The 14078-nt window shown below is 38.7% G+C and overlaps 1 protein-coding gene and 1 long non-coding RNA gene across 2 annotated transcripts; one reads left to right on the top strand and one right to left on the bottom strand.

Moving 5' to 3' along the window:
- Positions 1-3126: 3126 nt before the first annotated feature.
- On the bottom strand, positions 3127-10310 carry pn (exopolyphosphatase prune). Its single transcript, XM_068771297.1, has 7 exons — positions 10118-10310; positions 8706-8983; positions 7286-7581; positions 6189-6309; positions 5184-5313; positions 3965-4120; positions 3127-3342 (listed from the first exon to the last, which is right to left on the bottom strand). Exons 1-7 carry the CDS (start codon positions 10151-10153, stop codon positions 3178-3180), a joined length of 1182 nt encoding a protein of 393 aa, XP_068627398.1. The 5' UTR covers positions 10154-10310; the 3' UTR covers positions 3127-3177.
- A 505-nt stretch (positions 10311-10815) lies between these two features.
- LOC137927479 (uncharacterized) lies at positions 10816-13854 on the top strand. Its single transcript, XR_011107761.1, has 3 exons — positions 10816-10887; positions 11661-11900; positions 13791-13854. It is a non-coding gene; the product is annotated as an uncharacterized lncRNA (long non-coding RNA).
- Positions 13855-14078: the final 224 nt, after the last annotated feature.

Genomic DNA, 14078 nt, shown 5'->3' on the forward strand with positions numbered 1-14078 from the left:
GTCTGACATCGGGCGTGCTGTCTGGTAGCAGGCGTGCGGTTTAGCAGCAGGCGTGTGCGGTCTGACAGCGGACGTGCGATCTGGCAGACGGCGTGCGGTCTGACAGCAGGAGTGCGGTCTAGCAGCGGGCTTGTGGTCTGACAGCAGGCGTGCGGTCTCGCAGCGGGCGTGCGGTTTGACAGCGGCCGCGCAGTCTGGCAGCAAGCGTGTGGTCTGTCAGCAGGCGTGCGGTATAGCAGCGGGCGTGTTCTCGGACAGCAGGCGTGCTATCAGGCAGACGGCGTGCGGGCTAGCAGTGGACGTGCGATCAAGCAGTGGACGTGCGGTATCGCAGCGGGCGTGTGCGGTCTGACATCGGACATGCAGTCTGGTAGCAGGCGTGCGGTTCAGCAGCGGCCTTGTGCGGTCTGACATCGGGCGTGCTGTCTGGTAGCAGGCGTGCGATTTAGCAGCAGGCGTGTGCGGTCTGACAGCGGACGTGCGATCTGGAAGACGGCGTGCGGTCTGACAGCAGGAGTGCGGTCTAGCAGCGGGCTTGTGGTCTGACAGCAGGCGTGCGGTCTCGCAGCGGGCGTGCGGTTTGACAGCGGCCGCGCAGTCTGGCAGCAAGCGTGTGGTCTGTCAGCAGGCGTGCGGTATAGCAGCGGGCGTGTTCTCGGACAGCAGGCGTGCTATCAGGCAGACGGCGTGCGGGCTAGCAGTGGACGTGCGATCAAGCAGTGGACGTGCGGTATCGCAGCGGGCGGGCGTGCGGTTTGACAGCGGCCGCGCAGTCTGGCAGCAAGCGTGTGGTCTGTCAGCAGGCGTGCGGTCTAGCAGCGGGCGTGGGGTCTGACAGCAGGCGTGCGATCAGGCAGACGGCGTGCGGGCTAGTAGTGGACGTGCGATTAAGCAGTGGACGTGCGGTATCGCAGCGGGCGTGCGGTTTGACAGCGGCCGCGCAGTCTAGCTGCAAGCGTGTAGTCTGTCAGTGGGCGTGCGGTCTGACAGCAGGAGTGCGGTCTAGCAGCGGGCGTGTGGTTTGACAGCGGCCGCGCAGTCTAGCTGCAAGCGTGTAGTCTGTCAGTGGGCGTGCGGTCTGACAGCAGGAGTGCGGTCTAGCAGCGGGCGTGTGGTTTGACAGCGGCCGCGCAGTCTAGCTGCAAGCGTGTAGTCTGTCAGTGGGCGTGCGGTCTGACAGCAGGCGTGCGGTCTAGCAGCGGGCGTGTGGTTTGACAGCGGCCGCGCAGTCTGGCAGCAAGCGTGTGGTCTGTCAGCAGGCGTGCGGTATAGCAGCGGGCGTGTGCTCTAACAGCAGGCGTGCTATCAGGCAGACGGCGTGCGGGCTAGCAGTGATCGTGCGATCAAGGAGTGGACGTGCGGTCTAGCAGCGGGCGTGTGCGGTCTGACATCGGGCATGCAGTCTGGTAGCAGGCGTGCGGTCTAGCAGCGGGCGTGTGATCAAGGAGTGGACGTGCGGTCTAGCAGCGGGCGTGTGCGGTCTGACATCGGGCGTGCAGTCTGGTAGCAGGCGTGCAGTCTAGCAGCGGGCGTGCGGTCTAACAGCGGGCGTGCGATTTGGCAGACGGCGTGCAGGCTAGCAGTAGATGTGCTATCAAGGAGTGGCGTGCGGCCTATCAGCGGGCGTGTGATCAAGGAGTGGACGTGCGGTCTATCAGCGGGCGTGTGCGGTCTGACATCGGGCATGCAGTCTGGTAGCAGGCGTGCGGTCTAGCAGCGGGCGTGTGATCAAGCAGTGGACATGCAGTCTGACAGCGGCCATGCGGTTTAGCAGAGGGCTTGCGGTTTAACAGCGGACGTGCGGTCAGGCAGACGGCGTGCGGGCTAGCAGTGGATGTGTCATCAAGGAGTGGACGTGCGGTCTTGTAGCGGGCGTGTGCGGTCTGACATCAGGCGTGCAGTCTGGTAGCAGGCGTGCGGTATGACAGCGGGCGTGCGATATGGCAGACGGCGTGCGGGCTAGCAGTGGACGTACGATCAAGCAGATGTGTGGCATAGCATCGTACGCATATTTCAACTTTTATGTTAAGTTTTTTATAGCAATATTTCAATACCATCACCTATCAATTCTGGTCTTCAAAAATAATTCATCTTTATAAGCTTATGTTTTACGGATTAAAACTAAAATGTTAATTTACTATTACAATATTTAGTTTTTTTAATATACTGTTTATTTTTCAAATGACTAAACTTTTTACTTTGTATAAATATTACTGCACTGTGTACAGTTTTCCTCTACTAGATCGAATCACGAATGAGGAGATCTGAAAACGAACTAAAGTAAACGACATAGGCCAGCAGATTGGCAAACCGAAGTAGCAGTGGGCAGACCTAATATTACATTTTCTTAGTTCTTTTGTTTATCAATCTTATCAGTATACAAGTTCATTATACGAGACCAAATAAAGAATGTGAAGACCTGTAAACAAAGGTTGCAGTGGCAGTGAACAGGTTGTATAGCGTGCAGAACTAATGACCGTTGGAGTTTTGAAGTTAAGGAGTGGAGACCATGGAGCGATAAGTGTAGAATGTACGCCCACAAGGTCGACAGGCGACTGTTATTAGGTCGTCCGAAGACGTCAGATGTACGCCGCCTCCAACTACTAGAAATATACTGGGTAGAACTATGTATAAGAACGAATGTTTTACGGCTAAATTTAAATTCATGAATTCTTTAAAGTACATCGAGACAATATGTGGAGAAGAATAAAATATATAAATCTCGTGTGGATTTTTTTATATTTTTTAGGTTATAATAGCAGTAAGATTTATTTTTTAGCCAAACCATAACTTTACTTTTGCTTTCGTTTTTTTGGAGTGGGTATATATTGAAAATTTATTTTTAAAACATGGTCAAAAATAAATGGGAACATGCGTGTAAAGCTGGTTCTGTGGTATTAATTGGACATTTATTATAAGGTCTTTACTTTTTTAACTGTTTTTAACCGATATCAAATGTTATACGGCAGTACTGATAACAGTGCTAAACTTAATTTTGGTTCTTTTATTTTATTTCTACCGGCCATCATGTCGATCTTTGGGGACAGGTCTATGACTTGCAATGGCTGACTAACGGCTGATAAGATAATAATGATTGATTGAAATAAAACATATTAACTGTAATTGAATATTTTATAAATCTCATTTGCTTGTACCAATAAACATACGCCGCATTGTTTAATCTTTATAGTGCTGTAAGAATTCTGCCAGCACTGGCATGTACTGCTTCCGTGTGAGCAGGAGATTGGCCTGCGAGAAGTAGAGACAGTCCAGCTTCAACTCCGAGTCCTCCACCACCAGCTGGAACGAAGGACTGACGCAATCTTGAAGGTGTTTCGCCAGCTGGAAGTTTGTGAAAATAATTAGTATGTAATAATTTTGTATTTCATTTGAATTTTACAATTTTATTGATATGTGTTAAAACAATCTTTTTCGTGAGTCTTATTTTATGGGAGAGAAAAGAGTCTGTATTTGATGGGAGAGGAGAAAATATAATTATTAATTTCATAGACCTTGTGTTATGCTTTTCAAAGGTTATCATTACGCTAATGATTGTTATTTTTTTAACCTAAATTATGGTCGCTTACAGAGGCCCTCTAAAAGGCATATATCACCCCCCCCCCCCCACCACGTAATCGCCACGCTTGGCAGGCGGGTTGGTGATCGCGGTGTAGAATCCTCTGGAAACTTGTCGATGAGGCGAGTGTAATTATATAGGACTGCCAATTAATGCACAAAGTTTGAATTATTTAACATTGTGTCGCAGGAGTCGTAGCTGCGACATGGGAGCACCAACAAACCAAATTATAAGAAATTTTATTTATTATTCCAGTCCAGTCAATTAAGACACAAAATATATAGAAAGCAAATCAAGGCGAGTTCTATTTTCATCGTGGATCCTAAGCTCTTCACTAACTTTATTTTCTCGTCCGTAAACTTCGATTTAGGGTAAAACAAAAATTACCTTCTCCGCTTTCCTCCTGGCATTGGGTGCGTATACAGCTGCATCCCTTTGCAACCCTGGACACAGCCTCATGCCGAGCAGAAGGGCCAGCGTGCAGTCCCGTTCCACTAGGGCTTCAGCGACAGCCAGTAAAGCACCAGGTTTCTTCAGAAACTCCTGAGCGAAAACATACAAAAAACAACTCAAGATCAGTTTCTCATTGCGACGTATTCGTAAGTATGTATGGCTTCGGCTAGTGTAATATCGAGAGTAGTTTGGACTTGATCGGACCAGCGCACGGGGCTGCAGCTTCATGGTCGCCTTAGATGATGAAAAGTTTTTACCGTTTTGTGACCGAAAAACTTATAAATCCGTTTTGAAATCAACTAGAATTTTCAATATGTTACTAGAGGGTCTAACTTTGGCCACATCTTTACAAATCATCACCTTGTCAGCCGGTAAACGCCCACTGCATGGCGGTGGCCTCACCATAAAAATCGCCTCCACGACTGTTATTACACTACCCGCATCCAATGACTTTCCGCGACCTTGGCAATGTCATCGGTCTACCTAGTGGGGGCCCCACGCCACGACTACCTATATAGGCTGCATCTATCTAAACCGTCTATATACATGGAATATGGAATATATACATGGAAAGAATGATGAAATGATGAAAATGAAAGATTCCCGATGGAATCGATGTTCTTTCCATGTATATATATACTGATCTATTTCAAGATAGAAGTCTTTAGTCTGAAACCTCACATTTGCTAACCTCGTTGCCTGACCACATTACACTTTACAGCGACTCCCTAACCGGCGCGGAAGGATGGTCTAACGCTATGCAGTAAGCCGGTCCGCCGATGGCTCTAAGCTTTCGCCAATTGAATATGACGTCTTCAATTCGTCAAGTACGGCTCATAATGTTATAGACAAAAAATTATATATCATAATGATTACTAAATTTAAATAAATTAATAAACACCTGAAATAAAAAAAAACTTATAAATAGTTTCTCCATTGTTCAGATGTCCAAGTATTTCTGAAATATTACGAACCATTCATAATCTCCATTGAAGTATCTCAACTGTGATCATGTTTCTCTAGACCCCCTTCCTAATCTGTATCGGACTGAACCATCCCCCATTCAGTGTGAAAATACTTCATGAATCAATTAGAGATACCACAATAAACTCTGCAGTACAAAAGATGTGCCGATATCATCAGCTTCACTCACCTTTACGGGCACCGGGAAAGAAGGTACCAGGACATCTCCTACTACCTTCACATCCTTCTTCAGGAGCTCGGATGCGGTAAGATGTGTGACATCACTCCTCGCTGCCACTAGCCTGTCTAACTTTGACTTCCTGGGAACAAAACTGCCGATCAGCTCTTGCACCTTGAATGGTATAATAGTACCAAAAAAAGTGTTTTTTTTTTAAATAAAATATATATATATATCATCATCATCATAACATCTTTAGATGTGTATCCGCATAAATTTGAATTGAACAGTTAGCGCTATCGATGAAAAATTTTACAAGCGCCATCTAGTAAGGAAGGATGAAACTTAATATGTTTTGTGCCGACATTTTCATCATTTTGCAAGTTAAGTGCAATCTGTGACTTTACATCTCTGTTTTCGGTGATTTTTCGCGACTTTATATCTCTTATCTAATGTTCATTATGTCGTCGTTCCAGGTAGTGGGTAGCTTCTATCCACGCCGTGTCTACCTGGTCGTGGTCGCCACCTGAGAACCTTTCGGCCATCGGTTGCACGATCGACAACCTCTGGTCTCCTCATTTTTAATTCAGTAGCGAAATTCTATTTAGATTATATTTTCATTTATTTTCTTATCCTACCACAAATGTAACGCATAATTTGTAGCTTCTCCTTAATTATAACCTAACATTACCTTTCATTCAGAATGTCCTCTCGTAATTGCGTCTTGGAAATTTCTCTCAACCTCTATGAAGATAATGTACCGGTGGGACCGACTTGCGCATGTTTTCAGAGTTATTTAAATAAATTCGGAAAAGGAGTTCACCAAGGATGCATATTACCACCCCTCATCTTTAATATATATGGCATTAGAAAAACTTGGGTTGAATGAAATGGAATGGATAAAAATATTTTGCTTATAAGACGATGGTATACGGATTTCGAAATTAGAACAGTCATCCGTGGCCTCCTTTAACGAACTGCACCAGCACATTGTTTCAAAAAATCATTCATAATTACCTCAGTAGTTCATTGTCATCTGGTTTGATGATGCTCTCCAGAAACAGCACTATTTCTTTATCATGAGCCGTACCCTTGTTGACCTCCTTGCAGAAGTTCACGGTGTCCAGCACCACTGCGCCTGTAACATCACAAAGCTAAGATCTTTAGATATGTAGGACGTAACACAGAGCACAAACAATATTCTTGGGTTAATAGGATTTTATGATTATACTTTTTATACTCATGCGAAAGACTGACTTAATGTTACAAATTTAGATAATATAACTATGCAATATTTTATTATTTAATATCCTAGTTATAACACCTAAATACTGGATAAAATCGTGTATTTTGGAATCATACTTGAATATATGTCAAGTATAACACTTAACCATGCCATAAACACTTACAACACCATAATATTATGTTTCAATTTGTATCTCAATCTTATATTATTATTGTTACGTACTGTGGGTTCTGACTCGAAATGAAACAACACTGGTCCACTAGGAGTCCTTTATTCACAAATCAGATGGTCACCCTACTTTAAAACAAAGTATACTTTCGCTTTGTCAAAACTACGCTTCCAAATCGCTTAAGAAATTACTGTCCAAGTAACTTTTTTAGAGGTTCTGTAACACGTGCTTTGTAACATTATTTATTGTTTTCTTATTTAAGCACCAATTGTTAAATATTTTTGTAATTATAACAGTGGTGGTAATGAGAAACAATTGCTGTAATGTGCTTTCGTCATATTCAAACAAAAAATGTTTTGTACCATGAAGCATTATAATGATAATATAACTATATTATTAATTGTTTTAGTGTACTAAACAGAAAAACCGTGTATCATTGTTTATGTTTAACTATATATACATCTTGAAATACATTCCTGGTTTAAATTTGTTTTAGGCCTGCATCAGAACAATCATTTCTGATAATAAGTCACAAAATGGAGAACATCTATTGCTAGATATAGGCCTCCCTCAAAGATTTCCAAAAAGGCCTGTTACAAGTTAGCTGGCATCCAACTTTAAGAAAGTCTAATAGGTCAATTAATAAATAAAGAAATATATAAATTATTAATATCTTATAGATGTTTCTGTCATACATACAATGAAGAAGATCGGTGCACTCCGGAAATGCTGTGAAGAAATCAACATCCTTCTTGATCAGAGAACTGAGATCTTTTATCCGCTGCGCCACTAGAGTAGCACAGGACCCCACCGTCTCTATTGTACTTCTAGTATCGTCTTTATATGTCCACTCCTTCCTATCTATAGGTCTATGGTCTATTATTTCAGTTACATATGGAGATAGGTAGTTGTACCTCTTCGATAGTATGTGATGATCGACCAGAATTATTTTTGTTTTGTTTGAAGCTAAAAGAGTTTTCATATCTATGTCATTTCTGTAACAAATGCTTATGTTATGAGAAACATATTAAAATTTTAAAAAATGTTCAATAATTCTTTATTTAATATATGATGAATTACATCTCTCGTTCATATCAAGTTGAGGCTACCATCTGTTGAGATGAAATGCATTAGACTTGTAAAGAACAGGTGAAAAAAAATAAATATTTTTTTTAAATTTTAATTTGAATATAAAACTCGAATTACAATTATCTAGGCGAAAACATTATTCGAAAGTTGTGCTATCTTCTGTGATGAATGAAGTCATTTAAATGTAGCTATGGAGGGTTTCAAAACATTTTCTGGGATTATGTTGCAAAAGTGTATACATTGCCCTTAGGAAGAATTACTTATTTGATAAAGTCATGTCTGGGGTATAAATAATTTGCATTTTCTTTTGGTTTTTATATTTTTTTTCTAATAAGGCCCCTTCTACGGGGACCCCTCATACCTATTGTGGGACAGGGACTTTTTATTTAATATTTTTTCGCGTTCTATTGTTCCTCCTATGATCTGTCATTCCTTTATTTTCTTTCTTTCTGCAATTCTTCTTTCTTTCTCTTTCATAACCATTTTATTTATCTTTCATAACCTTTTTTCCTTTCATTAAATACCATTCTTTCTTCTCCTCATACATTTTTATTCTTTAACACATTTTTGATCTATTCTATGTGTACATTTTTACATGTATTATTTTATTTACTTATAAATTTAGTGCCAATTTTAACCAATTTATTTACAATTTTTTAATTTTAGGTCAACTCTTGTTTCTGTTTATCACATTTTCCGTATTCATCTGCACAGTTTTAGGATTGTTGATCTTGCTTCCTTGTCTTTGATTAGAGAAGCCACAAAATCTTTGCTAACCTTACCAGCATTCAGAGTCGACCCGGAATCCTCAGAATGCGGGACAGTGGGCTACCAGGTGGACCACAGTTTGGTCCACACTCAGTTCACAGAAGCACGAGGGGTCCTCTTCGAGTTTAAACCAGTTAAGGTACTGGGAGAACCCCCCATGCCCCATGAAAAGCTGGACCATGGTTTTTACCGCCAGACATTGATTTATGAGACAACCTGTATATCCTCTTATTTATTCACAATCTAAACAAGTTTGTCTTACCTAAACAGTAAATTTTCATCCGACGCACCATTCTCTCTGAGACAATAAGCAACTTCCGTCTTCAAGTTATAGTCGCTTCTAGCAACATCAAGAACAGGCACAAATATATTATCCTTATAGCCCTTCTCGTCCCTTTGTGTTTTTGTACACACTTTACACTTGATCTGTTCATACTGCCAACTGAGGAACATTGCATAAACTATTGCACTGACTGCGGAATCCAAATCACAGCTCTCATTGCCCAGTACTATGGTCAATTCGGAGTAATCATTCGTTCTCTGTGAATAATGTTTTCAATGTGTAGAGACCATTAAAACAAGAACAATTTTGTACATTAGTACCAAACTTTTCAGAGGTACTCAGTTACATGAAACAAAAAAAATTCAAATAACAAATCATATTACATAATTTTTGATGGTCATATAAAATGATTTTTCATAAAAATAGCCATTTGGACCCACCACTGCCTTCTTGAAAAATTCCAACACTCACTAAAGGTGACCACTCTTTGTGCTTTTTTGTTTATTATTGTGAAAGTATTTAAATGTATCCTAAAGTGTACAATAAAGAATATTAAATAAATAAATAAATAAAGGATATTATTGCCTCCATTTAGAACCCATGATCTAGTACTTAGTTGGTCAATGAAAAGATATATATTTTGTATCATTAATACAAATAGTCATTAATATGTCTATGGGTGTAAAAATAAAAAAAAAGAATCTAAAACCCAAGACCTAAGGTGAAGGATGAAAGGTGATGAAACGGAGGGAACTAAAAAACTGGGACTTCTGAACATGGTATATTCCATTAATGACCCACAGAAAATAAACAAACAATTCATATTACTATATTTCCTCAGCAAATGGGAGATGCGCTTAGTAAGCAGATATGAATTTATTTTCTAAAATCAATAATAGGTATAAGAAAATTAAATGTATGGCTATAATAACATTTGTGACAATCATGCTTAATGTAGACATACATAATTGATAACAACTTAAGAATGCATTTAGTAAACACTGAAATTATCTTCAATTTCAGAGAATGATCCTTTTTGGAACTATCAATTTACAATTACAGCTTCTATTACATGTGAGGGACATACTTTGTGATAAGTATAATATTGTAGCCGCTGACAAATAGAGTATATATTTAATAAGTTACATTTTTTTGGGTATCTACACCAAAAAATATGTAACATACCAATCCAAGGTACATCCAGTAGTAGGAATATTAAAGTTAATATAAATAATTTAAGATTTATGCTCTTATATACATAGTAATATTTATGTAAACTTTTACATTATTCTATTTAATATAAGTTAAAATAAAATATAAATTTATTGAATTAAAATGTAAGTAAAAATTACGTTAAAATAAGCAGTAGCTTTAAAATAAGAAGTAAATACCAATTTATGAGCTGTCGTTGCTAAAAATTGATCCATTTTATGAATTTTATCGTTCTTCTTTGCTTTTCAATATTTGTAAATAACCGAATTGATTATTTTAGTTTAAATATTTTCATTTTTATACGTTGAAATCCTTTAAAGATTCATAACTTCACTGTTACATAATATTAAATTAAATAAATAATTTTTAAATTTCTATTAAATAAATAATAACACAACCATAATGATAATATGAAACTTAAACCACACTGGTGTTACCATTAGGTAAAATACATTCTACCCCAAGTTTTTCCATAAACAGGGGGGGAGTGACTGTGATTCACGTATTGATAAGTGACCATCACCGCAGGCACCATTTCCGGCCTTTATGATAAGAATGTATAATTTTATTGAAGGTCATCAATGCACATTATACCGGAAATGTTAGCGATAGCCGATTCCACAACTTAATTGCATAATTCATTTTTATTCAAATAAATTCAAATTAGATGACATACGTTACTTGAGCTTCAGTTTATTTAATAACTAGCATTATTCTTACCAATAAAATTATAGTGGAAATGTCGATTTAAGCATTTCCACCACTATTATCCACATTCAAAAATAACCTAAAATAAATTGCAACACCTAACCAATTAAAATGTTATAATAAAGTTCACTGAAGCTTGTTCTTATGTAATTTTTTCTTCGATTAAAATTTTAATCAGAGTTCTATTCCATCTCCGTCGATAGATCCATAATGAAATGTACTGTTGTTATTATATTGCTGGGTATGTAGAACAAAGAAAAATATATATATTACAAACGATGACTATAAACACTAATTCATAGATTTTTGATGATAGTCATATTATATTTATGTAAAGATATAAACTATCACTTTATTTAACAGTCCCTTGCTGGTATCCTTAAATGACACATGCTACCTCCACATGATATCTTACCTAAAAATGATTGTCTTTGAAAGGAAAGAAATTTATTTAATTTCATTAGCCAATTTTGAGTATAATATAAGGAATTCAAGTAATTACTTATTCCAAATTAGTTAAATTCACACGACTACATTCTTAACAAGTTTTTGTTTCTAATCAACAATGTATTCACCTTCGTTATCAACAACCTTTTGCCATCTAGTGTACAAATTTTCAATTCCAGAGCGGTGAAAATCATTTATTTTTTATAATATATGTCGACAGAGACGAAATTACTTTCCGGTTCCCTAATATATGACCGCTGTGGGTTAACCTAAAATATATACTCTTTGTAAAATGAGTATTATAACATTTGTATACTAGTAACATTGCGTCATGGAATAGTATAGCTTTAAAGTTCATACACTATCCAAAGTGGCAAGGCAAGCCACAAGACTAGTCTGAAAAACTTTCTGGTGGATTTGAGTGATCCAATGCCAGAGTCGGTCTTAATGCACGTGTCGACCAAAGTCCGTCGATATTATGTCTACACTGACCTGACTTTTGCGTGATTTAAGACCATTTTTTTTCGTTAGTTTAATCAACACTGTCTTTATATTATTTAATTTTAGCATGTTTTGTGTATTTATCGTCCCAAGACACACAGCGCCGTGACAAAATTATGTTACATTCCACACGAAACTCGAAGAGACTGCACGAATCAAAGAAAACGAATTGTAAAAAAATTAAATGCCCTGCAAACGATGAGCCCATTTGCGTTCACATAAAAAACAAAGAAGGATACAGTTCTAAAAATATTTACGTAATAGTAATAAATAAGTGTGAAATAAATTATATAAAATGTTTTGAAGGTAAGTAATTGACCGTACTACACATCATATTTATTTCTAAATTGAATGTTCTCTCAGGCACCCTTGACCATAAGTGGCCACAAAAAAGTCTGTCGTAGTTTAAGGCTCTTCTCAAATCAGAGCACGTTTGGAACTCTCATGGCTTTAAGAATGAAGGCCATTATAGAGGATCAGAATCTGATTCTCGTTTTTATCAAATCTTTCGTTTCTTCTGTCATTCTTCTAATGAAGTGGTCACTATTAACGATCCTATGTGGATAATTAAATAAATAAATATTATGTTCGTTCTTGGGACGCATTCTCCTAGTCACTCCATGGAGTTACCGCCTGAGAAACGTAAGAACGTGTTGGGCTCCTAATCCAGTTAAATAAATACTTGAACTAAAAGCCCTATGCTCTATACCATTTCATAGCTTCATACCAAATCCATTGATAACCAAATTGTATCATACTTCATAAGTTTCAAATTCTAAACTTGATATATTAACAACCTTCCAGGTACCAAAAATCTTTATGAAAATCAATAGAGAATCTTATGTGACGAAATAAAGTGACACGGTTTAAAGCGGAGAATTCGCAATTTTTATATTTGGTCAATTAACCTAAAGTCCTGATAGTTTAGATGCAGGGGCGGCTTAACCTATAGTGCAGGGTGTGCAATGCACACGAGCGCCCTCTGAGACAGTGAAGAGCATCGAATCATGATATAACAATGATATGACAGAATCGGCCAGCCAGCGCGATGGCGGCTGTTATCAAACGTGAGCGCCCTATGGGAGGCTTCTTTTCCGAATATTTTGTTTCAACTCGAAATAAACCTTATTTCACGGCAGCGAAACAGAAATTCGATACATTTCGCTGTCCATAAAATTTAAAACACAAGACGAAACATGAACTATCGCGGTTCGCCGATAGACAGGCATAAAAACAAGTGTTATTCTGCCGTCATACGAAGAAAGGCCGTAACTAATACTATACTTATAAAATAGCTTGTTGAAATATGAAACAACTTTCTTATTACGCCGGCAAAGTTAATAGTTATAGCCGCGCAGAGAGGGGGAGTCAGGTCTAGGTGGCGCCAGAGTTTCATTGCACACGGGCACTACACGAGCAAGAGCCACCCATGATTAGAAGCTATCGTATTCATCATGGCGTTAGGTTAACAGACCTGTCACGTGTACATTTTTGTAGTAGTATTTATGTAATACATGTTCCTGTATATCACCAGAAAGTAATGTCGCTTTCTTAAGTTAAATTCACACGACTACATTTTTAACAATTTTTATATCTAATATATTCTCCTTCATTATCAACAACCTTTTGCCACCTTTACACAAATTTCAATGCCGGAGCGGTTAAAATTAATGACTTTTCAGTAAAATATGTCGACAGAAACGACATTACGTATAATATGTGTGTAGTAATCTCAAACTGCCCTCTCCTTCATGTCTCTCATCTCCACCCAAAAGTTGTCTGGTAGAGATCGCATCGAACGATAAGACCGCTACTTGTACCTCTATATCATTTCTCTCTTTTTTTCTATTTATTGTCTATGGTGTCCAAAAATTTTAAATAAATAAAAAAACTTGGCTTTGCTTACTATACTAATTTCTAAATCTTAACTTAAAGATGGAACCTGTCTCTCTCAGATAACTTAGTTATATTTTGCGCATTATAATTTGATCACAAAACAAAATGTTTGGTACCCCTTAATACATTGCTTAATAATAGTTGGATATTTCAATCTTGTTTAAATTTAGTTAAGTATCTAAACCATTAAAGTGTATTCATGACAAAAAAGTCATCATTGTTTTTGCTGTTGTTCTGTCTTTACTATAACGTGTCGCAGGAATTAAATCATTCTTTTGAAGCATATTTACCATTCCACAGGCCTAGAAGCGATCCCGGTGTCGAACGAGAAATGTGTACACAATCATTCATTTGAAAATCGTAAGTGATTATTATTGTAAATTTTTGGAAAAGGTTTTCACTTGTCGTCGTCGTTTTAGCCCATAAGCGCCCACGCGTGGGCCTCCCCCAGATATATCTATAGGGGATATACCATAAACGCCACGCTTGGAAGGCGGGTTGGCGAACGCAGTGTGGTATTTTGGTACGCAGAAGGCGCTGCTGCCCATTTTCTAGAAACATGACTATGAGCAGTGGCAATCCTGTATA

The sequence above is a fragment of the Battus philenor genome, unplaced genomic scaffold (genome assembly GCF_028537555.1).
Source record: "Battus philenor isolate CCGP_79_NKW_IND1 unplaced genomic scaffold, ilBatPhil1.0.hap1 SCAF_30, whole genome shotgun sequence".
Lineage (NCBI taxonomy): Eukaryota > Metazoa > Arthropoda > Insecta > Lepidoptera > Papilionidae > Battus > Battus philenor.

What these genes read in the sequence shown, in the direction of transcription:
- pn (XM_068771297.1), bottom strand. Translation starts at nt 10,153, where the DNA reads ATGGATCAATTTTTAGCAACGACAGCTCATAAATTG. An exon ending in CAACGACAGCTCATAAATTG is followed by an intron (nt 8,984 to 10,117) that starts GTATTTACTTCT and finishes CATTATTCACAG; the next exon opens with AGAACGAATGATTACTCCGA. An exon ending in GTGCACCGATCTTCTTCATT is followed by an intron (nt 6,310 to 7,285) that starts GTATGTATGACA and finishes GTGATGTTACAG; the next exon opens with GCGCAGTGGTGCTGGACACC.